This window comes from Nelusetta ayraudi, unplaced genomic scaffold, assembly GCF_046127955.1.
Source record: "Nelusetta ayraudi isolate G7.1 ecotype Tasmania unplaced genomic scaffold, CSIRO-AGI_Nayr_v1 ptg000027l, whole genome shotgun sequence".
Taxonomy (NCBI): domain Eukaryota; kingdom Metazoa; phylum Chordata; class Actinopteri; order Tetraodontiformes; family Monacanthidae; genus Nelusetta; species Nelusetta ayraudi.
This window is the reverse complement of record NW_027466077.1, coordinates 5,755,276-5,781,463: the sequence shown is the minus strand read 5'-3', so window position 1 is coordinate 5,781,463 and position 26,188 is coordinate 5,755,276. Positions and strand designations below refer to the sequence as shown.

The following is a 26,188-nucleotide window of genomic DNA, read 5'->3' as shown; positions in this document are numbered from 1 at the left end:
TGACTTAAAAAGCATCTTAAAACTCACATTCAGGCTGTATTGCATTTAAATCTACTACTAACTAAGTACTAACACTACTAAATACCTACTAATGTTGGTGTTATTTCTGAATTTTAACCAAGATTTTGTTTCTTTTATAAGCCCTTCCCTGAAGTGCACTTTTCATTCATTGTTCATTACGAAGAAAAGACAGAATTTGCAAAGTATTTTAATCATTATAATTCCAAGTGATGCTGTTCTTACAAGCGTCATGTCTATAAACTCAGCAAAGTTTAGTGTGGAGAAAATATTTATTACAAGCTTCTTTACATCACAAAGCATTTAGATGGTTGCGTCATGGCATGGGTAATGAACAGTTTAGTTGAACATGGACAATGAACGTTTAACAGCTGTTTTTTTTTATTTTTTTTTAAATATTTTGTACACCGATAGTGACCTTGTTGGTATATATATATATATATATATATATATATATATATATATATATATATATATATATATATATATATGATGACTAGACATTGGAGTAGAATAACATGACACTTAACTGTAAAAACACAGTTTATAAAGTGGCACCCTTTTGGATTTCAAATTTAGGGAACGTTTGTTTACCGTCACAACAGCTGTAATTATACACTTCAAAAGAAAGAAATCGTGAAAACAAATACAAAAATACAAGTATTAAAATCTTAACTTATATGTACATTATCATTTTGTACTATTAAGCATTAAATAATTATTTGGTTTGTTTCTATTTTTATAGCCTGTGTACAATATGCAGGAAATTTAATACACACGAGTAAAATGCAATAATGCAATTTAGAAAAACAAAACAAAACAACAAACCAACAACTTGAAAGATGGATGCAAAATGCTGAAATTAAATCTCTGCAGATCATCTCCGCAAAGACACGTTCAAAAGAAAGGGCGGGAGGGAACTGACAAATACAAGCCAACGTACAAATTCAGCATGCGTTGCATTAGTGCTAAAAATTGAATGGCTGCTGCCTCATCCAGATGTAGATACGTTTAAAAAAAAATAAAAAAAATCTGTCACCCATCCTCTCTGTTTGGATTGACTAATTCTGATCAAGTGAGGCCTGTATGAGGATATGAAGTTTGACTTTCAGTTATGCAATGTATGCACATGGGGTATTTTCTTATGAGGGGGCAAATTTGGTCTGCCATTTCTTAGGGTAGTGCAGATGATGGTACAGATACACTCTGTGCTGTTAGGAGATGATGCAGTTTTTTGAGCGGTGGCTCTTTCTTCGACCAGGCTGTGTGCCGTGGCATTGGGACGAGAGAGCCGTCACCCTTGTCGGAAAGTCGTCAGCGTAATAGCGCGGGCTCACCCGAGGCTGTGGAATTGGCTGGCCCAGAAAGTAGCCTTCCTCCTCAGAGTCCGATGAGGAGGAGGAGCAAGTCGAGCAGTAGTCATCCTCGTCTCTGTATAGGCCCATTAAATGCTCGAGCCTCGGATCTCCTCCTTGGGCGGAGCTGAAGTCAGATCGGCTTTGGGAGTAGGACAAGGGCAGTCTGTGAGCCGGGTGCTGTAAAAGCAAAGCACCACAGGGAGGGTTTACTTGAGCCGGCTGATGCTTATCATACGGCCTCTGCACTTTCTCAAAAGGCATCATGTGGAGGTTATTGTCCGAACGGGTCTTGCGGCTCTTGTGATGTCGCCCGTGGCGGTGCTGCCTGCTGCGCCCGTGGTGGCTCGTAGGCCGCCCCCTTTCTCGCCCCGTCTGGTCCGGGTAGTACACCCTTCGCTGGGGCTTCTCACTCATGGGATGCTTCCGAATGCTGACGTCAAACTCGTTGTTGTAGCCATTATCCACGGTGTCCTCCGAGAAGGTTACGACCTGCGGTGGCCTGGATTGGGATTTGCTTCTTCTCAGTGCGGGGGCATGGACAAAGGCAGCAGGAAGGCCCTCTGACTGCGGGGACAATGGTAGGAGTCCCCCAGGTGCGCCACCCCTCATTGCCATGGCTCCCGCCTCCTCGCCTACCTTTTCCATGTGGAGGTTGAGAGAGTTGGAACTGTGGTGAAGATGAGATGAGTTAAATGTTCCCATGTTGCTCATTTTGTCACAGTCTTCGGCCACTGAGCGATCTTGTATGCCAATGTTGTAAACGCTAGGTCTGTCCCGGTCCTCCCCGTCTGATGCACCTAAAAAAAAAGGTAATAGGATTAGAAAAAAAAAATTGTTTAAGAAAAAGAACATTTTAAAGTTCCCCTTTTATTACCAGACACATTCAACTATTCTTACCCGTAATGTTTGAGAGAGCCAGGGAGTCCATTGAATCTCCAGCACCTTGCTCCACTTTCCTCAGCTCGTCAGCGATGCACTCGAGGGAGTCTTCATACCACTGTCTGTTGTCCTGCCAGAAGGGCTGCCTTGTTGAACCAGGCTGGTCTGGATCCTGTTCCATTTCCAGCTCGTGTATTTTTCTGGCACTGGCGGGACCTGGATGACTACCGTAAGCAGAATCTCCCAGTCCGTCCTGGGACTGTGCCCAGTACATCTCAGGCAAATGCTTTTTGCTCATCAGTCCAGGGCTGAGGTTGTTGGCTCGGGAATGATTGGAAATCTGGCTCTGGGTGGGGCTGGTCGGAGTGGGAGACGAGGCGCTAACCCCCAGAGATGTAGGATTTGGCTTCAGCCACGGGTCAGAGACAATGATTGGTTTGTTTCTGTCACAGACAGGGCTGGGAGATTTTAGAGGTGGCTGCTGAAACTGGTGTAGCATCCCACGGTCACCAAACTTGAGCAGGAGCTGAGTCATGTAGTCCTCATGCTGAGCCCACTCTTCTGGATCCTCTTCCCCGACATCCGGCTCCTCTCGTTCCCTCCAAAACCTCTCCTCTTCCAAGCCCAGGCGAGACAGCTTGTGGCTGACAATACCAATGTTGCAGTCGGCGTCTTCGTTTTCCTCTCTGTGCCCAAACTTGTACTCAAAGGACGGGACCGTGGGAGGTGGATTCAACTGCTCGGACTCCCTCAGCTGCTCTGCAGGTCTGCTGCTCTTCCCCATGCGGACACTACGCCGTGACTCCCGTGAACGGGCAGACTGGAAGGCGGAATCGGACGAGTCGGAGGCGCTAACGTCTTCCCCCTGGCTGCAGGCCTTGGAGCAGTAGATGCGGCCCTGTTTGGGCAGGAAAGGGCATCCCAATAGTGACGCCTTACAGTGGGCACAAGAGAAGCAGTGGTCTGTGGCATGCCAGTGTACACCCTCATAGGTCATCTGGGCATGGTCAACTCCTAATCGAACGTGAGATAATGAGGAAAATAAGCATTAGATGAGTCACAAAGTCTGTCTAAAAAGCATAGAGTTGCTAATTCTTGCAATTTTTGCGATTGCTGTCACACACCTATGTTTTCACCACAGGCCTCACAGTATTCTGCATACAGTGACTCGAAACAGCCACAGCAGTAGGGGCGACTGTCCTTCATGATATAGCGCTGTCCTCCAAGCATGGTCTTACACTCAAAACAGGCGAAGTGCTTCATGTGCCAGTGACGACCCTCTGCTTCAGTGCACTCATCTGAAAATATAATCTAAAGGGAGACAGTATAATATTAGTATAATAGGTATTAATAACAACCAAAGCGATATAGAGCAGGTTGTATGACTTTGATTTTTTCCGGGTTCATTGTAAAAGGCGTTGGCGATGCAGCTCTTTTGTCTCATCTCACCTCATCACAAGAAGAGCACCGGGGCTTTAAAAGCTCGGCGTGGTGTCTTCCACAGAGGATCTTGCCGTTGTGGTAGAAATAGATAAGGTCCACGAGCAGCTCTTGGCAAGTGGCGCACACAAAGCACGCTGGGTGCCAGCATGGGCTCGACCCTGCTCTGGAGGCGAAAACCGCCATTTCCCCTCCATTGATGCCTCCTCCACACTGTGGGTCAAACAGAAACAACAAACTGTGAGATTTATCTTGAAGACTTGCAGTGCAAAAACCCTATTGTTTGCCGAAATGGTTGACAGTTTGAAGGAAATGGGTGTTTCACTAGGAAAACAGTCACGATTTGAATTGATTTGGCCAGAATTCAATTTTTCTGTTGGAAAACAACAACAATCATGCCGACTTGACGAAGACCATCTGTCCAAACTGCTGTTGCCAGTCGGGAGGTTTTTTTTTTATCCCAGAAAAGTAAGGACCAGTTTTCCGAGTCAGAGAGCGTCCGTGTAAATAATAGGCCCCCCCCTTTGGTTTCCATCGGGGCACAAGAATGTTGCCCTGTCCAGTGTCTGTCACCAGATCTATTTTAATGTTGGTCGCTGATCGGGATAGACAAGTGGTTGCAGTTGATGCCTTCGAAACACAAGCAATACCACATAGACAAATGGGGATAAAAGGAGCTCACCGCTGCCAATGCATATCGTGTATCTTTGCATTTGTTTTAAAACAAAGAAGGTCAAGCAACAGGTGATCGGGCTATACTATGCCTGAGCAATACGACCCACTCAAAACAGTGCAGTAAATCCCACAGTGACCACACACACTGACTTCCTGTATTGATATTAATAGGCGCTGAGATCTAACATAAACAACATGGATGTGGTTGGATTTATTTTGAGTTATACTGTACATCAGAAAAGATGTACACAATATATCTGACACTAAGACTGAAGGACTTTTTGTTTCTCCCCTCTGTGATACATAAATGTTGCTTGTAGTTGATTGGTTCCTGTTGAGGAAATGGACAGTTCCTCTTGTCCTGTCAAGCTTAATAGTATACATTCCATTCGGTCTTGGTTGGCGAGATCATATTACTCTGCAGAGGAGGTCAGAGCATGTCTAAACGTGCAATTAAGTCTTTATATAACCCCGAGGATGTATGAGACTCCCGCGGGCAGCCCGAAGAAAGCATACCCAGCTGTAAGACATTATTATGAGGAGTGTCATCAGGCATACAGTGCCAGGAAACTAGAGCCAGACATAGTGTGTGCGAATGATATATCTGCGTGAGCGTGAGCAGCGTGTTTGTGGTGTTTTGCACGAGTCTGTAATTGCACACATGTGTAGGTAAGCAGTCGTCATGTGAGTTCCAGTCACCACTTCAGTAATTGTGTTTTTGGCATTTACTCTTCACTGTATAATTCAAAACTCACCTCTGGCAAGAATAACTTTTTTTCCTTCAATATCTGAATTACCTTTTGTTTTATTTAGATTTTTACTTTTTGATCACCTCTTCCCAATGCAGCACTCCTTAGAAAGGCATAAAACCAGGAGAAAGATATTCACTTCTGGAACATATCAACTGTCAACCAGTCTTTCCAGCTTCTAGAGAGTAGAAATTGTGTTCCACATACCGTGTCTTATGTGGAATGAAAAATATTTTAGGCTCTCGCAAGACACACTTGTCAACTGGTGCATTCATTTGCAATCTGTCATGCTGTGTCTGGCAGGAAGTTTTTTTGGGGAGATTTTCTTGAGGAATTGGCTTTCTCTGCTTGACTTGAGCACGAGACTCCCAATTTTCTTGCTTCCCCTTTCCCCCCTAATGAGGAAGTTTATGTCGGTGATTAAAACCCTTGCAGTAGCCATCCGGTTGGTGCCTAAGGCTGCTAATCATGGTGGTGGGGAATGGAGGGTGGTACCAACTCACGATATAAATACCCACATGTTGGTTTGCTTTGAAATTGTACCTTACAGCATTAGTACCGTGGGTGCGTGTGGTACCTACACTTTCACAGCGGGTGTGCTGCAAAGCTCGGGGCAAGATCTTGGGTGTTCCTCTTCCCAGTGCCTCTCTCTTTCTCTGGGCACTAAACATATGGAGCTCCCTCTTTTCCTCCTCAGTCAGAGAGTGGCAGTAGCGCACCTGGAAGAGCCAAGAAGAAGAGTGTGAGCAGAGTGAACAAACTAAGGAATGTGTACATTCAAGTGCTCGTTCAGACCCAAATTTTACTGTTCGACCCTAATTTAAAGGTCTGCCCTAAACACACTCTGCCACTGAGAATGTTAACGAGCGCAGGGATCCAAGTGTTGTTGTACAGTTTTCCTCTGTTGTAAACAATGGGCAGAGCCATAATAACCGGCTCCTTTTCAAAGAGTCGTAAATCCCACCAACAACACACACAACAAGCAAAGATGGCTTATCCACTCCAGGTATCTCAAATAGCCAATGAATACTCTGGCAGTTTCTTCCCCGGCCACCAGGTCCGCCGGCAAACATCGTAAAGCGGCAACGTCAAACACGCGCGGTAGTTTGTGTGGTTAGTTTGGCTATTCCTATTGTGTAACCCCCGTGTGTGTACGGAGAGCACCGCCATCAGACAGTAACCACTCCCCGCTGGTGATAACCCCACTGCCGTATCTCCTAATGTAAACTCTATTAACACAGACGTGAAAGGGGGACTGGTTTACACACCATAAAACTATTATACACAAGAGGCTGGCATGTGCTTTACTGTGCTTTTTTTGTCGGATAGTTGAGGGAATGTGGCCATTGTTTGAGTTTTACTGGGAAGACCCACCAGGACTGTTCAGACTTTACTCAGCTGCATAGTTTTCGTTTTGTCAGGGACAGCTACGGTTTGCAACTTTAATCTGACACTGTTGTATCGCGGGGACACAAAATCTGCACTTTGGTTCCTTGTTGTCATTTTGTATGAATGTACAATTTGAAATGCCTATAAGTTTTGCTTTCTTTGGTGATACTTATTCTGGGCTTGCATGAATGGCTTTAATCGCAAATTAATTAACATTTAGTGTCCGTATTTTGTATTCAGCTTGAACTGATTCTTAGTTCTCCTTCATAAAGACGGTTGTGGCAGTGCACCCTAAACTTTGACAATTCTTTTAAAAGTAGCTAAGAGTAGTTAGTAGCAGACGAGCAGCAGAAATCGGGGCAGAATGCACATACCTCGTTGTCATGCGGCGGCAGCTGGTAGAGGAGCTGTCTTATCCTGTATTTCTCTCCAGGGCTGTTGACATATGGCACCTTGTCCTCTGGTAGACATGAGAAATATATCTGGACCTGCAAAATCCATTGGAGGTTGTATTGGCATGTTTCTTTTTAAAAGTGTGGAAAAAATTGCAAATTTGAAAAAAAGAAAAGAAAAAATTAAAATCCGAGCCAGATGTTGGATTTTTATCCCGTTACTAATCCGCCACGACAGCACAGAGAACAGAGGGTACGTAACCTCAGTTGAACCAAAGGCAAACACCCCCTTCTGACAGATGATTCATTATGACACCAAACTACGATGTGGCTTGCAAACACAGATTCATCCTCCTGTGTGAATCAAAACGTTCTGCACGGAAAACCAGAATGGAAGGAAGAAGTTTCCCACCTGCTCGGGCCTGACTCCCGGCGGCACCCACGCGTACTCCTCCAGCGCACACCCAGAATCGTCATCCGAGGTGGAGCTCCTCTGGAAGCCCAGCGACAACTTCCCCATCTTCCCCCCAGCGCGCGACTCCATCTCCAAGCCCCGTGGTGTCGGACGCTCCAGGTTCATTGCACACGAGCTCTGCGGAGAGTGGAGGGAAGAGGATTTTAGAGTCACACTGACAGAATCTTAAATACAACATCTTTAACTTCATTTTTTATTAATCCTTGCGCTGTTTGTTCAAGATTTATATAATTTTTATGCTATTTATATTGCAACTGAAGTATCATTGATTGCCCCTGAACTGTTATCACAGTTTGGCTTAATAAGTCTAAAATCTAAAACAAACATTGAAAATGTTGGAAAAGGGAAACTTGTGGGAAGAGATGTGTTACACCATCACACACTCTCTGTCTTCTCACACTCCAGGCTCCAAAGTCACAATCAGGACGGTATCATGTTGTATTTAATACTGTTGCTATTGCAGGGTCATCGCTTTTGCTTTTGCTTGTTCCGGATGAGTTGCTTGCCTAAGATACTGCTTGACCACCTTTGAAGGGACTTAAGACAAACATAGTCTGGTATATTATGGAAAAATAGCAACACATTCCTTCGTGCCTCATGGCAAATGAGCAGCAGAAGTGAGAGTCTGATGGGCCGTTTTTCAGGCACAAATATAAACACGTTCAATTGTCTACAATGCCGGATGGAACGCAGCATGACACGGCAGAAATGCCAGCTGTCAACTGCCAACACATCTGCTGCTCTCACCCACTTTGCCACAAAGCAGTGGAGAGTTGAGCAACACATTTTAATCTGCAGACCCGACTGTGGCCATGACTCTGGTTTGCAGCTAGAAGTGCGAGACACCATGATGAGCACAGAGCACAGATTTCTTTCCCTTCTCTTTGCATTTTACAAGCTGATAACAGTCGGATGCGGGGTTCGCCACAGTCTCGTCGACGTCCGTCTCGCACCTTTGGCAGTAGCCAGTCTTATCTCAGCAGCCTCAGTCTGATAACCGCACTTTGGTCCGAGGTGTCGAAAAAGACACTCGCAGTTTGGCTCTTTCTCATGCAAATGTCAAGTCAGGCTTGTTTTTCACACTTGTTGCAAGGATCTTTAAACTTTACATAGGTATGATTGAGACCCCATTCCGAGTGGACTCATTAGCGTTTAATGGCTTACATTCATCTGTAATCGTTGAAAGTGACGCTGAGAGCTACGGTATGAAAATGGCTGGGGGAGCAGAAGTGACTGAATCTTTTTTTTTTTTACAAAGGGACCATTACATTATGAGATCATGATTAATCATTGAAGTGAAGTGCAGGTGAAAGAAAAACAGGTTTAAAGGTAATTTAATCGGAAAAGGCTACAGTCAGGCTTTATCATTGGGAAATGCTAACAAAGATTGTTGAAACGATATTAAAACCGGTGTATTTCCCTTAAGGCTGACCCCAGTGCACCATGGGGTCAAACGGCATACAGAGTCTGGAGAAATGTCCGCGTGGCCCAATTTGCATACAGTTAGAATGAAGCCCTGGGCCTCAAAACACAGAATTTACAGATTATAAATGTCAGTTGAAAGTCTGACCAAAGTGCTTATCACAGAAGAAAAGCCGTTGCTTTGTTCTTCAGTGACTGATCTATCAGGTTTTTATGGTAGGACAGATAATGTTATCACCCCCGAAGCCTTTCTTTAGCTGGCTCTGCTTTATCTCACCTGACCAAGCGGAGGCTAGGAAGTGACACGCAAGTCACCAGTGAAATTTCCATGGTAGATATTTGTTGTTTAATGATGACTGCTGCTTTTGGTTTTTATTGGTTTTGCCTCTGAGTTTGTTAATACATTATATTTAGTGGTAGCACATTTTACACAGCAGCCATGACAAGGTGCTAGTAAAACAGTAAGGGGGGGGGGGTGTCAATTTCACAGCCCCCCGCTCCCCCCCAACAAAATTATTTAAAAAAAAAACCAACATTGTGCTTGTTCTACATCATGCCTTTAAAGTGACTAGAGTGGCTGACTTGAAAGCATCGGTTCTTTTTCCCTTCAGCAATTGCGAATTCCTTAAGCCCCTCGCGGCCCTTCAGTTCTCCCGGCTCCCATCAAGTCCTGGAGGTGAGGCGACGGCAGGATCCCGAGCCAACACACACAGCAACTCACATTTCGGCATGTCGCTCATTGGCAACAGCACAATGGCTGTCTTTGTCCAAAAACAAAAACATGTCCAATCAATCCCGCCTTCAGACTAAAGGCCATGGCGGAGATGTGACAGGATGGGGTTAAGAGGGTTTTAAAAAGGGAAACTTATGATACAACGCATTTAAAAATAAAATCACAACGCTGGTTCTGTGTAAATACGGGCCAGATGTCGCGGGCTCACGGTTAATCACGCGCGCCTCCCCCACCCCGCTTAAGTGACACTTTTAAAAGGGGCTGTAGTTCACCGAGGAATTACAAAGTCAAACACGTATTATTTCCAAATGAACATAACCCAGGGCAACCTGCATAAATAAATCCTGCTTTACTGAGGCTGTTTGACTTTTACAGGTTGTTTTTAGTCGGATCATATTCTCTTGGCGAGGACGCATTTGTTCAAACATCAGAACAGCGAGGCAGTTACCGATTTAATTGCCCGCAGTTTAATTCAGATAGCAGATAGACAAGCTGCACATTTTCTGCATGTTTTAGGGAACGTTTTTAGGAGTTTGCTTTCGTGGAAAACCATTAGACAAGCAGAGTTCAAAGGCCGAGGTCATTGAGCTTTGACTGGCAAGGAGTGTTATTTTAGAGCCAAATGGGTGTCGGGGGCCGCGCACGAGACTTAACACAGCTGGAGCAAGACCACCTACACTCAGACAGACAGCACGATGCAAGATCTAAACACCCATGCACAATCTCACAAATCAAGTAACACACACATGAAGGGACTCCACCGAGACACACGGCACTTTGATCACGAGCCAAGTCTAGGTACTTATTCTCCTCCGCTAGTTTTTCAGCCCAGCCTTGTTTAAAGCAGCGAGATCTCCCACATTTCAGCCTGTTGACTAAAAGGTTTAATATTTAGGGGAAAAAAAAAGGGGGGAACTTCTGGCCTTGCATTTTCCATATTAGCCGCTTCCTGTCTTCACCTTTTCCTAAGAGTGTCCCCGTCTATTTGCATCTTACCTCCAAGAACGGCATCTTTCCTTCCATCTTCCGACAAAGCTCTCGTTCACTTTTAAAGTCTCCTCGTCGCAGCCACCTTAAGCTTTGGCTGCATTTTCTGCAAGCACCAGGCTCAAAAGTGAAAATTAAAAAAAGCAACAAAAAAAAAAGAATCCTCCTCTAACCAGACCCAGATCCTCCTCAGTTTGTCCAGACAGAGACCTTTTTGAAAGTCAGCCGAGAAGAGAAGTCTCACTCTGCAGGATGTTTAAGCTGCCCATGTGGCGATTAAAAAAATAAAATAAAAAAAATTAAGGTCCAAAGAGCAAGCAGTAGGGCAGGGGGGTGGGGGGGGGAGTGACGTCTTTATCTGCCGTGTCACTGATCCCTGTGAGTGTGTGAGAGTGAAGTGGATGTGTTTGTGTGCCGGTGGGGCGGCCGAGCCTTGTCAGCCCCTCCCTCATTCCTCCCCCTCAGAGCAAATCGCCTGCCACTGCACTTCAATTACACACACACACACACACACACACACACACACACCCCTTCCTCCACCAAAGTGTCACCAAGCATCCCACCCCACCCCCTCAGCCCGACTCCTGAGAGGCGGGTGACGCGACTGCTCTGCCCGCGCTCTCTCTCTTCTTCTCCCACTCTTATTCCTTTCAATTGTTGCTTTCCACAGGCCAGACAGCTGCTCTTGGCCTCGCATGAAACAAAAAAGCAACAACAAAAAAAAGAAAACCTGAAGTCAAATCTGAACAAAAAAAATTGCTGACCGTCATTCTGTCATGAAATTGTTCCTGAGGTTATGTGGCGGTCAACCTTAAGTCACTTTAAATTCTGCTCTCTGGCTGGTCAGAGTCCTTGAAACTGTTGAAACTGCTGGCCAGAAACTGATAAAACTCTGATGTACCCTATATAGTAAGCGGGTCAACAGTGAAGACTAACAACATCACTTTTATTTCATCTTTGCCCAGTTGATTTTTATATTCACTTTTAGTTTTTTTTTAATTTCTTTTCTGAGAGAAGCACGTGGCTGCATTGCAGCCAAACTGCCTTTTTCTGAAGGCCGTCGTCTTTTTGATGCGGGATACAATGGGGTTTCGAGAGCTTTAGTTTTGGCCAAAACATTGGCCTGTTGTTGCTAAAAATAGCGTTGATGAGAGAGCTCAGGGCGCGCACCAAAAAACGATAGATGTGGGCATGAAAGTCAGCGCGGCGATCCGAGGTCGTAGATATTTCTATTCTAAGCCCGAAATGAATGCTCTTTCCCGTACGGAGTCACGTGATCCTTCAGCTCACGACATGACTCGATTTAACTTTGACGGTAAAAGCTTTTTCCTGCATATTACCTCGTTCTTCCGTTGAGGCTCACTGGCTGATGAAGCGCAACTAAAGTGAAGAAAGGGAAGATTTGTGGTTGGGCAAGATGTTCGTCTGAAGAAATGGAAGAATCCTGATCAGCAAGATGTGAAGTCTCCTGCTCCTGAGAGATTGAATTGTAGTTTCTAAAACCTGCTCTCGGACATCTTGTCAATGAAATTCTTACCGGAGCCCATTGTTTCACAAAACTACTGGCATTCAGGCAAACCACAGGCTGGCGCTGCATCGCAAATCATAAAATGTGTCAAGATGCACTTGCTGCAAAAAAAAAAGGGGGGGGGGGCAAAAGCCAGCAATAAAGACAAATGAAAATAAATCACTAGATGCCCGCGGAGGCTAAATGTAAATAATTTGGACAAGATCTGCGCCATCCGTCACCGTGAAAGGCTGAGAAAGGAGCAACGGCTTTATTTAAAGAGTCTAAAATGACAAATGAGGCAGCGCAATTGTCCCCCGGACAAAGGCGCTCTCTCTCTCCCCTGACAACCTCACACAGTGACTCGCGAAAAGGGGCCAACCGAGCTGTTTGTTACACGTCAAGGTACCTGTTACAAATGGAAACCGCTTTTGCGCGGTTTGCTTGGCAGCGAAAGACGAGAACACGCAGCGAGCGACCGGGGGCCAGCGCGGCCTCTCTTCTCTCCTCTGGCATGCCAGGAAATATTTTAGAAAGGGTTGGAGCGCGCAATCGGAGGGAAAATCTTTCAGAGGCGATCTCAAGTTTGCCAGGGGTCTTGGCTCTGCTCTGCGATGGCCACTTTGTGTTGTGCTCCTCGGGGAAGATGTTCCCCCCCAAGCTTCCTGAGATGCATATCTGGATCTGAAGCTTTGAGGAGAATATTTCAAGCAGCTGGGCATCAGAAGGGCAGCGCGTCTAGCAGGGGATGGCTCCCGTTTCTTTGAGGCTCGGGGGAGGGGGGGAGTCCTTCTGTAACTCCCTCACAATCACGAGCAATCGTTGTGTTGAATAGCAGAGTAAGGCGATAACCCGACTTCCTCCTTTGATTCGCCTCCTAACGTGACAGCGTGTGACTGAGTGTAGGTGCTGAAAAACGACCACGTCGACGCCTTTTTAAACCTCCACAATAGAAATAGACTTCGGACGTGCTTAACTTCTTTTTTTTTTTTTTTTTACAATCGCGTTCTTTCTTCAATGGGGCCGGACCAAATTTTATCCTCCACACTGAAAGCCGGGTTTTGGCGGGTCTGTGCGATTGTAACTTTAAGACGCTGTCTTTCAGCGCCGCGCAGGGCCGGCGGACGTGCGCTGAATGGAGGACGGCCTCGTCTCATTCACATGTCCATGGCTGAGGGGCAGGAAGTAACTAATGGAGGGTTTATGCGGCGGCCTTTGACCTCTGCTCTATAAACCCATGACGCTCCACCTAACCACCCCTTTTCTATATTTAAATTCCGGCGATAAGTCTGTGTTAAGTGGCGTGCATGCACACCAATACACCTACTTTCACACCTCTTTTGTAAGTCAACGGCAGTCAAACCAGTGTTCTGGCTTTTGCTTCTTGCATGCATGCTATTTCTTTTTGGCACGTCGAGCAGCCTTTCCCACCTGGATTAAGGTACCTAAGCTGCCTCCCCAGGAGGCGAGAAGAAGGCGTGACCAATCTCTCCGAGTGCAAATACGGGGGAGACGTCCCCACTGTTTGTGTGAAACAGACAGCAACCAGGACAGGGAAGTGTCTGAACTTGCTGAAGGACAGTTCAGCAAAACGCAGGTAGGCCATTCCTGGAGCGAAAGAAGCGTTGCGTACTAAATCATGACGAAACAGGCAAAATTGCGCAATTACGTCTTAAAGGTGGCAATAGAACCCATCGTGGCGTCAAAACAAAACGTGTCTCGAGGTGAATGGCATACTATTAGCTATTTCAATCAGGATGACCCTTCAGCTCCATGTCATTTTCAAAATAATTTGATTAGATTTACGCTGATGCATGTCATTGTAGAAATGAAACTAGCTGCATTTTGGAGCCAAAATAAGCCCCAACCTATTCTAAAGAGGCAGGGAAGCTATCAACTGGAGTGCAGCTCTGGCTTGGGCCTGGCATAGCAACACGTGACCCCCCCCCCCAGCTGGTTTCATGCCAAAAACTACTTATTGTTGAAACTAGTTTGTAAGTTTACAGGGAGAAGACAGAAGGCTGCCATCATAGGTTAATCCATTACATTAAAAAAAAAAAAAAAAGAAGACATAAACAAAGTTGTTGAAGCACTTATAATTTACAAAACTCCCCCTAACACAACATCCTAAACTGACAAGTTAAGACAAACCCACAATTGCAGAGACACTTAACTGTGTCTGCAATTACAACTTTAAATGCGCCACGGTCTATCAACTAATAAATCTGCGCCGCCACCACCCACTGGAGCAATTCCTCTGCGTGTTGAGCTAGCTTCACATGTGAGGGCAAGTCCCACCTCTTGAACCCCTCCTGATTCTAATCGGCAGCGGCCCGCTAGCGTTGGGCTGTATGCGCAGCAGCCGACAAACCAGCTCGCACTTCCAGAATCTGCCCCATACAAGAGAGACCTCAAATCCACTCCCCAATTCACATCCATTATGGCTCCCCATTCAGCTCCCATTCACGCCAGCAGACGGCCTTTCACGGCAGGAAATGGATATTTAGCCCCTGCTAACAAGGCCCACCGGCTCGACTCGCTGCTGCTGCTGCATATCTGATCTGCAGAGGTGCTGCTCACCGGTCTTACCAGTTCAGTGTTAATATTCCTGGGCTCCCCACGCTGAGTGAGATTTAAGTTTCTGGTCATAAAAACCCCCCTCCGCTGAGATTTGCCAGTCGCCACAGGGTGTTACCTACACACCTCTGGGACAATGGGAGCGGCAGTAAAGAGCGCAGTAAAAGGCAGGAAATCGTCAAGTAGCCGTGAGCTTGGGCAGGAACCACGTTGGGAAGCCTCGGCTGAGGTCCCTGTTAGACAGAACATAACCCGTTGCATTTAACAACTCAAATGTCCAGACGCTTTATCTTATTTTTCTTTTTTTTTTCTTTACTGTGATCAGTGTTGACTGGCTGGTCTGACAGCCGCTCTGGACGGGACTGAAATGTCTGTGACCGACTTGAAGTTAAAAGATTTTGGAAGACAACAGGATTCTTCATCATCATCAACATCAACTTGTTCTTCTTTTCCACGAATCCACCGACTTGCTCTCCATATGAAAAGACAGGGAAAGTTTACTTGGGGGTTTTGGGATCCGCTGCAGTCTTTTTTGATTATTTCTTTTCTCGATACATCGGTAATTATGCTTCTGATTGGCACGAGAGCCTGACACAGACTCCATGTCAGGTTTGCACAAGGAAAAGAAATAAATAATGCTGCTACTGTGTAGTGTATCATTCAGTCTTTATTGTGCATTCTTCCCCCTTCCACACTGTATGTAGCCAATTATCCTTGAACTTCAGGTGACTTTTCTATAAATACCCACGGGCTAGCTTGGAGTGCTTCTCGGGATTTAGGATGTTTAAAGGCAAACAGAGGCCTGTCAAAAGTTGTACAAAGGCTTTTTCATAACATGTCTGGAGGTGTTTTATTAATCGTTGTCATTATTTTTTATGATGAGGGAGGGAGGGCCCACCTCCCTAACGTGGCCTAATTCATGTCATTACCTGACTCTGACAACATTCATGCTTTAATAAGCCCACTGGCTGAAATATTTTTCCCAGCCCAGGTTTTCTATAGAATACATTATATAGAGCGATGTGAGTGCAATAGAGACAGGCAAATTCAACCAAGTACAACTGAAAAATGGTAGTTAAATCAGCACTGTTCAGATGTGATATTTGCCTTTACACCCACGCATGTGGATTTCTCATTTTGCGGCCCGGCACATTGGAGGAGTTTCATTTTACCAGCCAAATTCAAGCACTTTATTTTTGTTCAAAGTGCAGATAAGGGCCACTCCATCTTGCTGAACACCACCACATCAAACGAAGCCGCTCTCAGCTGACCCCAGTGAGGCAAATCCTTTATGACCGAAGAGATTTTTATTTTTTTTTTGTTGCAGGAATTAAGTGAGACGTGTTACGCACCGTTGGCTCCTCAGTGAGGAACTACTTAGATCTGAAAAGAGAAAACACCGCCGTGGATCTAACAACTCATAGCCTGTGTGTGCGGAAGAGAGATGGCATTGTGTTGCATCTGATCCAGCCCTAATTTAACATCAGCCATCGTGTCTATTCAAAACAAAAGCCTGGAGAGCGGCATAACCACGGCCGTACGTGTACGTGTGTTTAAAGAGTCGTAATAAAATCCCACGCTGCCGCCGCGCTCACATTTGCTTGCATGTAACGCGATTATCCTCGACAGGAGGGGGGGGGAAACAAAGTACATGCGTATATTTAAAGCCGCAAAGGGACAGGAGCGCTCGGCGGGTGATGCAAATGCATAAACGTCGAGAGCCACGTTGCCTTGCTCCCAAAAGATGTGAGTTGCTGCGGTTTTGCTTCGCTCGAGCCTCCAAAGAAAAGCAACTGGCCCTCGAGCTCGGACCCAGTGATGCCGAGGCCCATACATGGTAATATCTCAAGTGAAAGATAAACAGTGAATTATTCCAGCTGCTGTTGAAAGAGGGGATCACAAAAAAAATCTGCTCATGGAAAAAACAAAACTTACGGGGCTGCAAAACCTTTCACATTTCTTATTCCTGGCTTGGCCTTGGACTCCAGAACTTTGGACTGTTCCTGCTCCAGCGTCCACTCCTCCCGGCCCCCTCATTTAAATTTAGCAGAATGCTAACCAAAAAACAAAAAACAACACAAAACCAAACAAAGACCCACAATATTAATGACAAACAAGACAACAAAACAAACCCCAACAACACACATCACATTTGATCAAGTAATGTGATATAATATAATCCATGTTAATACATACACACTGCAAGTTTCAGACAGAACAAACAGACAAAGTCAAAGGCCTTCACGGCTTGCGGCAGTTGGATTAAATGCTCCTGAATATAAATCTATAAATACAGAAAAGAGAGTGAGCCGCTAAATACGAGAACGGCCTCGGATGACGACATGCAGCGCAAGACGCGCATCAGCGTTGCATCACGCTCACGCGGAGAAGCGGCCTTTGTCATTGCGTGTGCATTTTATGATTGGATTGTGAATGAGATAGATGTGGGCCGGGGATTTGGGTTGTGTACGCAGTGGCTTAATGACGGGACCCTGGAGGGGTGGCACAGCAGTCAAGCGGAAGAGACAAACAGACACTCATAGATATTGAAGCACAACACACACCCACACACGAACAAAAACTGTATTACACAACAGGCGCCCTTCACTTTCCCATAATTAACTATTGGAAACAACAACAGTTGCTGGGAACGGCCGGTCTGACCAAGTTCGCAGCCCTGCGGCACTTTGTCGCTTTTTTTTTTTGGCCTACATGGGCTGGCACAGTTCTCAAGGTACCGAGCAGAGTGTCGGGGGAAAGGGTGTCCGCGTGAAACCAAATAGCCTCGGGTTCCAATAGCATAATCCCAGGGCGCGTTTTGTTTTTTTTGTTTCGCTCTTAAAAAGCGCCACCAAGGCAGAGAGACGGTTTGAAAAAAAAAAAAAGGGACAGATTACAAAACAGCCGAGCGCTAGCGGCTTAGCCGAGCGCTAGCGCTCTTGACGGCACTGCGGCCCTCGGGTGCCATGGGGGCGACAGATCTCGAGGCTAAGTGTTACATTGAAGTCGCTTTGAGATCCAGGGGCCTAAATAAACTCGGTGTTGCAGGAAAAGGGGCATGGCCCACCGTTCCTCACCGTGCCGCCGGGGCCCCTCCTCTCGCAAGGGGTCCCGTTTGAATGCAGCTGCTATTGGCATTCCACACTGACCCTCGAGTAGCGGCCTTGAGGTTCATGGGTAAACAAGACCGACCCCTTCCCCCGCTTTTATTTTTGGGGGTGCAAGATGGCAACTGGGAGCAAGACCCTTATTGCTCTATGTATATTCTTACATATATGAGAACTGTTGCCAGGGTAGGAAAAAGACATTTTATTGAACTGTGAGTACACACTTTTATTCATGTTTTTATGGGCAGTACGTTAAGCTTTTACCAAGATAAAAATCCTGAATCAAGCTAAGTTTTACACACTGGACCTTTATCCCAGACCTACCTGACAGTTCTGACTAAAATATTTTTCTTTCTTTTTCTTCTTTTTTTTTTTACTATCTGTCCTGCCCCGGCGACTGGCCCGCTTCTCTAAACACACACCGGCGTCTAATCTGCAACAGATGGGAAGCCTGGCCCGGGGAGGAAGTAGCATAAAAGGATACACAACATATTTGTAGGCCCATGAACCAAACGATAGGGTTTCGGCCGAGTTCTAAGCGGAGCCGGAGGAGGGATGTAATGATGTGCAGAGCGGCGGCTCCCAGGGGCTCAGCGGGACGTTTAAGTCGGAGATTTAAGCCGTCTATCCGCAACCAGATGTCTAGCGGGACCCCGAGGGGGATTCTTGAGGACTCTCTCTCTCTCTCTCTCTCTCTCCTTCGCTCTCTCTCTCTCTCTGAAGGGGGAACGCGCACTTTCACACAATCTCAGCCCCTGCGAATGCACGGAGCACCGAGTAAACAGCGACATATGGAAACGAGGAGCGGGTGCGCGTTACCCACGTACACGTGTACACACATAAACAAGGCCGCACACGGTGGATTTCACGGTCGGCCGGCCGGCCGGGGGATACCGAACCCCCTCGGACCCCCACGATTTACTGTCTAGGTTTTTGAGGTCATTAGTGGAAACGCACACAAAAAAGGCCGCATTTATTTACTAGCTCATTAATGCAAGCGGCAATATAAGCCTTTTTTTTTTTTACGTCAGCGGGTGGAGAGAAAAAAAGGGTGGGTGGGGAAGGCGGGGGGGGGATTGGAGGGGAGCGGATCCTGAACCCAGACGACTGTCAAATCACTGTTTGTATTGGTTTTTGCGGCGCATACCTGGAAAGCCCCTGGCTTTCCTCTGCAAACCGCCAAAGGTGAAAATCTGTCACATCCTCTCTCTCTCTCGCTCTCTCTCCCAGAGAGGAAATCGTCTTTAGCTGGAAGACGCGACGATGCTCGATCACTCGCCGCAGAGCAACATGTTTTAAAGGGGCGGGGAGGGGAGGGGAGGGGTTCGCCGATAAAACACTCCGCTATGCCGCTACATCCAGCCGCAAACACATTGCGCTTGTGTTTTTTTTTTGTATTCTTGTTTCTTCACGTTACAAAAACTTGGGAGCCAAACTTGGAATGGAACACTAAAAACCTCCCACCGTCATAAAAGCGGAGAAGCGATATGGTTCCCCTCAACCCAAGCGATGATTTATGCCTTTTGCTTTCAAGAGTGACTTAATTAATTGGCAGCACAGGAAAAAAAAAAAAAAAAAAATTCACAGTGGCTAATTTGTTTTAGTCTTTTTTGCACTGATAATGGGACTCTTGCGAGTTAAAAGCGCAGATTTGGCAAATGTGGTGATAATCCTGTCATTTTCCCCCCCGCCCTCACTTGCAGGGCGTTTATCACAACTGGCCATTTCCTGACTCCCAGAGGCATCAGATTGGATGCAGCAATTTCCCCCGCTCGGTTGATGAAGAGGCTGGTGTTCCCCTGGGATGCCCGTGAGGCAACGAGGAGATAGACGGGCGACCACCCAATAGCTGAGGTTTTTTTTTTATGTACATGTCAAGCCAACACTCCATCATCGGGATTTATACTTGGGAGTTTTTTTGCGATTGGTGCCAACATGTTTCTCTTCCATCTTGGTGGTTTCTGTTGAAGAAGTTCACTTAGAAGACAAGAACTTCTTCACTGACGATGGAGAAGTTCACTTAGAAGACAAGAAAGCAGTTGGGGAGAATGTCCTGCGTCTTTTGGTCACTTGCTGTAAAAGTTAACGGGTGTAAAAATAGGTCAATGAGACATTGGAGTCTCTCCAGTCGCGACTGCTTTGGCGTTGAGAGGTGAATTCTGCAGCGAGACACAATGAAGGATGTGCGACCCATGAAACCACATGACACATTCCAAACACCAAATCAACCCCTAATGTAAAAAACGTGTTTTCACGACAAAGAAGGGGTGAACCATCCCAGACCGCATTTTCGTGCGTTCACTTTTAAGCACGTGAGTCACTGCATGACGAAAGCAGCATGCAAGTTTGGCAGCGTCTCGATGGAGCGACGCCGTGTTTTGATCGAGGTCGCTGAGCCCGTGACGCCGCCGTCGTGGCGCCACGTCTCCCAAAGGTCAGCTTTTCACTGACAACAAGCCGGGGTTTGTTTGTAGTTCCGCGCCGATGCGTCTATTGACGGCGGACCGAGGAATTGGTGGCCTCCGGTTGAACCGAAAAAGGGAGAAACCGTGCGCCGTCAAAGTGCGAAGCCCGTCAAAACACCACATTATTGCACCAATCGTGCAGCGGCTCAGACACGTCTTCCACAAACGAACGCCGGAGGCTATCATTTGTGCTTTTTCGCCCCCCTCAGGGTGGTCATTTCACTCGGGGTAATGAGGTGTTTGTCGCGCAACCGATCCCGTCTTCCTATATGAGGCCGTGCCATCTATACCGCTGCCCCGACTTGAGCTTTAAAGCCTCCTAATTATTATCTTCTTATAACCGTTCCCTTTAATGTCTCCGTAACCGCCAGTGTCTGCGGTGTGCGCGCGCGAGAGTCAGCGGCTTTAATCATCATCAAATAGAGCTGTGTGTACAGGTAATTAAGGTGGTGCCAAATTGACTCTAAACTCGCGAGTCAGGAAGTCGCAGCGGCAACAACAGCTTTTGCCCGCGCCACCAGATTTAGCGCAGGGTTTTTTAATGGAACACTCTCCCTCTCTAAAGTCCATCACTCAGAGTCTGATATGCCTCTAAAACCCTGGATTACTTTGCCTGGCCACAGGCTGACCATAATACCAGGCTTGTGGAATTGACGCGGCCTGCAGGGTTTTTTGGTCTGTAACCGCTCGGCGAGCTCCAGGATCACCCGTTCAGTGTTTGTAGATCAAGGGGGCAGCGGGATGGGGGGCTTCCCACACGCCGTTCACACGTCCTCGAGTCTCCTCGGCGTGGATGTGGTTTTGTTGCCGGTGTCAGACAAATGCGAGATAATCGCCTGCTCTTCACAACAGCGTTTGGGCAAAAGTCCAAATGTCGGCTACACCCAGACGCACCCGGGGTGTTTTTTTGAAAACATTTCTTTCTTTTTTTTCCCCCCGGTGTATTTTGGAATTCCGTTTGCACACAAACATGATTTTTAGGCTGCCTTCCAGAGTGAAGATTTGTGTAAACTCTACTTACTGTGTCAGTTCAGGTATGAAAAACAAAGGTTTGGCAAAACACGGTGGCAGATCGCAGGTTAACTTCCCCGAGTACAACTACTGTACTGTTTATGGCATGATGCTAGCAAACTAGCCAGATTATTTTCTGCCCTTTCATCTGATTCCAACTGGTACCTTCTCTGGTGTCCAGTGATTAGTGTACAACCATCTAGTGGTCAGGAGTACTAATTTAGTTTAAATATTTGCAACTAAATTGTGTTAGATGGGAGTTTCCCTGGAGTACTTCTTGTAGACGGCAAAAGCTAAACTTCAATTTTGAAATTTGTATTGTTGAGATTTATGCCAACTAAACATAACTAACTTAATTTCACAACAAATAACAATCGGTTTTAATTTGACTTTGTCTTGTGTTTGACAGTCAGTCATCATAATGGCTTTGTATCCATGCAGGCTGTCTTTTGGTGCTTGTTTTATTAAAGCTAAGGCAGTTCACCACCAACCCTTCCTTCCCACCATGTCTTCGTCATAATACGGATAAAATAAGCAAATTAAAAGACTCACATTTAGAGAGGGGAATGTTTGAAACTTTTAATTAGCTTGGGCTTTGCTCCCAGTCACATTACTTCGACAGTCACTCACTGTGAGGCGTAATGGCACTGATAACTCATGTGGGTGGCCCCCCACGGTGCCCATATAAAAGTCGATGCCCGGTTTTTGCAAGACTCGTCATCTGTGTATTGCCAAGAAGTGCTCATTTCTCAATATTCACTTCTGTTTGCCCTGTTCAGCACTCAGCCTTTTAAATGTTTGGCTCACTGACACGCATACGTGGGATGGCTGCTTTGGCAAGAGCGTGTGCACACGTGCGCCTGTGTGCGTGTGTGTTTTCTGAGGTTTGGGATGATTTACACAGCCCCCACACTCGATTAATTCCCGTGTGACAGCACAAAACTCGCCTGTGTGCACAGATGTTGGTCTGAAATATTGGGCTGACAGCGGCGCACAGGCAGAACAGTGTTGACTCGCGGATAAATGAAGGTCTTTTTTTTTCTCCGCAACTCGCTCACTCGTGCTTCATATTTATGTTTGTGTTTCTTATTAAGTTTAATTTGTTTAATCTGACGCCAATCCACACTCCAGCTCAAACAGCAGAACAGAGGAAATCTGTGAATGCCTGACGACCCCCCTCAACCTCAGAGTCAGCGGCAAAACCGGGCACAAAGTTGGTGATAGTGGCCGTGTTTATATTTTGCACTTTCGAAAACCACTTCTTTACGGAGGAGGAACATAAAGCGCCACTATAAGCCGGGAGGCGGCAGGCGGTTCGAAAACCTACATACATTAAACTTAAAAGTGGAATTGGTACTCGTAAATTTAAATGTTGGCTGTCGGACCAAAGGTTTTCTGGCCCAAGCAAGGAAAAACGCTGCACGTTTGGAGCTCGTCGGACACGTTTTTGCTGTTGTGATCAGACGAGGTGTTTAAGCACGAAGAGCCAGCGGCTCTGAATCCAGAACACTGTTGGTCGCCGAGCAAAAAGGTTTTCCAGGAGAATGTCCAACAATATCAAAACAATCCTCAGGCTGGATTTCCTCTCTGGCGCTCAAACCCCTTTCCGTCGGGGGACGAAAAAAAGAAGGGAATCTGGGCTGCATGTGAGGAAGAAATGCGGGATAAAGAATCGTGGGACACGGCCCTGAAAAATGAGTATGTCAATTCAGAATTGGTGTGAGAACGAGACGCGCGGACGGACAGGGACAGGGGAAAAAAAGAGCAAAAAAAAAAAAAAGAAGAAGAGCAGAAGTGATAATCCATTCACCTCTTCCACCCACACTATCCAGTCATCGTCTGTGTCAGTGGAACCTCAGAGGTCAGTGCTTCGAGAACTACATCATCCCCCGCCCCTCAGCTCTGATTCACATCCTCCTCGCTGAAAAACATCTTCCTCGCCTCACTCTGACATGTTGAAACAAAATCAAACCCTTCACCCCAACTCTCCTTAATTTGTCAGGCCAGCATTGGAAAAAATGAAGACGAAAAAAAGAAAAAGCATGTCAGCAAGATCCCTGAAATGATAACGGGATTGAAGTTGACTTTTGGGAAACGCTTAAAACTGATACGCCTGTATGTCTGCAAACTAAATATACAGCTAACGGTTTGCTAAACTGGGCAAAATAACAGGAAATGAGAAAAACGCTAGCCTGGCTCTGGATCTCATTTGTTAATGTGCAAAAGCCAAGGTGTGTGTGCGTGCATGTGTTTGTGCGTGTACACGCTAGCTGGGCCAAAAGACTTCCTGAAGTGCGCCAGAGTGTGCGTGACGAATGGTGATTGTGCACCCGAAGGTTCTTCTTCGTGAACGTCTCGGCCGTGCTGAACAAACCTCGGAACGGCCGCTCTTGCGATGCTGTGAAGCACCACTTCAGCTTCACATAAGTTAAATGCAGTGTACGCAGCATCATAAATACGAAGTTAGCAGCCTGCTGTTATTGTCTCATGAACTTCTTGCTAAGCTAACCTGCTACGCTGCTGGCAAAACTGCACTGGCAAATGAAGTCTGCCCCATCGTTGCTCCAGTACGTACCTTCCTTACTCTGCACGCCCGGGTCGCTGTTGATGAAATAGAGTGGCTAAAAAAAAAATAGTTTTTTGGCGTCCACTAAGTCATGCAGTCGAGCTGAGCATACCGATCATTTCAGCTACTGCCTGACTGGATTCTCTCATGTGCTTCAGCGTGGTTCAAATAGCTGACCAATTAACAGCAGCTTAACTCCCGGTTTCAAACCCCTATCTCTTGCGCTCTCACCAACACACACACACACACACACACACACACACACACACACACTTTGTAATGCTATCTGTGTGAGGACTTTCCATTCACCCCCCCCCCTCCCCACCCCCCGTTGCAAAGCCTGACCTAAACCATTCCCCTAACTCGAATCTTAACAGCAATATGCGGCACTGTGACCTGGCCTAAATTCATCAAGTATCTACTCAAAACTGTCTGGGAAAACACACACACACACACACACACACACACACACACACACACACACACACACACACACACACACACTCTCACAGAAGAGCAAAAGACACACAGCACTGGCGCCCAGTACCACACACAGACAGGACACACACACACACACACACACATGGAGTCCCAACCAGATACATACTCATTAACAAAGGCTTAGCATTGCTCAGTGTATACCCCCAGCAAAGTAGTCTGGCTGCCTGGCCCCCCACAGAGGAGGACTACACCTCCTACACCTCAGTCACCTGATCCCCAGCTGCCCTCATCCTGGATCAGCCAACCACACCACCGTTCCTTCCACACAAGGTCTCAATACAGTGGCTGACCAGTGTCCAGAGTTATTATTATTAGATTTAAAAAGAAGAAGAAGAAACCGTCAACTAGAATTGTATTTGTAATTTGTATTTTAGGTGACCCTGAATAAATTGTAGGAGTTACAGCATCTTTGAAAAAAACAAAAAACAAAAAAAACCCAACAACTTTTCCACCACTAGGTGCCACCACTGGCCTCTAACAAAGCACTCAGAGTCCACCTGAGGAACCAAATTCCCACTATGTCCTCTTTACACTAATCTCCGTGTGTTTGGAACAACTTCTTCATGCACTCGCACTTTCAAAAATGAAGAGAGAGGGGAAAAAAAACCCAGTTGAGTCATCCTCGCTCCATCCTAAAAAAAATAAATAAAATGAAATAAAGAACAGGACGGGAGTTCAAAGTTTGTTTAAAAAGGAGAGAAAGAAAGAAATGAAAAAGCAAATTCCAGACTGAAGTGTGTTTAGGGGAGATGGCTTTTTGCGGTCGATTGTTAAGCGCGGCCGCAGTGATGTGGCTTCGCTTTGTGACGTTCCTGTGCGCATCGCGAGCTGCGATCTGTCAACACGGAGTGACGCCGGCACAAAAGGGGGGCTGGTGTGATGCATTCGGAGGGCAGCGCAGAAAACGAGCGAGAAAGACCACCTGAGTGACGGGCAACAACCGAGATCACACATCTGGAAAGCAGAGAGCGCACCCCTCCATTAGGTGCGTCTTTACGCACAAGGCGCTCTTCAAAATTTCACTTTTGCCTCCCCAGGTGCCTCTTCTCTCGCACCCTCCTTTACTCTCTGACCATCTAATAACAGAGTCTAATCATTTCCATCTCTTCACTTTGTTGGTGCTTGTTTTCTAACCTAGTTCACACATATCCAAACTTGATCGCGCTGTAAGAGCGAAGCCTTTAAATTGAAAGGCAGAAGTGTTAAAAGGCAGCAACGGTTTTATTTATTTATTTATTTATTTATTTATTTAAAGTTGAGACTCACCTCTTGGAATTTTTTTTAATCCGGCTCGAATATTCCGTTTATCAGAATCAAATTCTAGGAAGTCATCCGGGCGCGCGGCATCCAAAATCGAACGTGCTTGTGCTCGGTGGCGCGACCGAGTTGCTGATTCGGCTCGGCGGGTTCCTCTGAGCGTCGGTTCCTCCCGGTCGAGAGACACGGCGAGGCAGGGCGGAGTGGAGAGCGGAGGACGCACTGCCGGGCTGAGCGCTGAGCTCTGGCACCAAGTTTAAAAGCGCCGAGGAGCGACACGAGCGCTGCTCTGCGCCTATTGGTTTAAATGCGAAGCCTCCCTCGCCCCCTCCCCCCCCCCGCGTCCCCACCAACCGGCTCCCTGTCACGTCCCCCTCACGGGCACAGGGCCCGAGTGTAGATATACCGTGACCGCTGGTATGGATGCGTTTCGTTTTGTATTGATAATCGATCTATTTCCATGCGCCCCGCCGCCCCCGACAACTGCGCACTCTTTCTATTCACAAATTCAGATTTACTCTCTCTCTCTCTCTCTCTCTCTCTCTCTCTCTCTCTCTCTCTCTTTTGCTTGAATGGCCCATATTTAACAAAAAAAACAAACAAACTTATTTTTCTTTCTTTTTAAAAAATAAAAAATAAAAAAAAGAAATTCCTAAATTATATGGGACACTGCAGGTTAT

General features: G+C 46.4%; 1 protein-coding gene across 2 annotated transcripts; it reads right to left on the bottom strand.

Annotated features, from left to right (window-relative positions):
• Positions 1-193: 193 nt before the first annotated feature.
• LOC142890950 (prickle-like protein 1) lies at positions 194-25,758 on the bottom strand. 2 transcript variants are annotated; one of them, XM_076030312.1, is made up of 8 exons: positions 25,518-25,758; positions 7,313-7,492; positions 6,883-6,996; positions 5,701-5,838; positions 3,705-3,908; positions 3,380-3,566; positions 2,274-3,269; positions 194-2,173 (listed from the first exon to the last, which is right to left on the bottom strand). In XM_076030312.1, exons 2-8 carry the CDS (start codon positions 7,478-7,480, stop codon positions 1,233-1,235), a joined length of 2,748 nt encoding a protein of 915 aa, XP_075886427.1. In that variant the 5' UTR covers positions 7,481-7,492; positions 25,518-25,758; the 3' UTR covers positions 194-1,232. The 2 variants fall into 2 exon arrangements, with proteins under 2 accessions (XP_075886427.1, XP_075886426.1); XM_076030311.1 differs by lacking the exon at positions 25,518-25,758 and adding an exon at positions 10,527-10,867.
• Between the last annotated feature and the right edge of the window lie 430 nt (positions 25,759-26,188).

Coding starts and splice junctions, on each gene's coding strand:
- LOC142890950 (XM_076030311.1), bottom strand. CDS start 10,553: ATGGAAGGAAAGATGCCGTTCTTGGAG. Junction 6,997..7,312: donor CGGGAGTCAGGCCCGAGCAG/GTGGGAAACTTC, acceptor TGGATTTTGCAG/GTCCAGATATATTTCTCATG. Junction 2,174..2,273: donor GGCTCTCTCAAACATTACGG/GTAAGAATAGTT, acceptor CTTTTTTTTTAG/GTGCATCAGACGGGGAGGAC.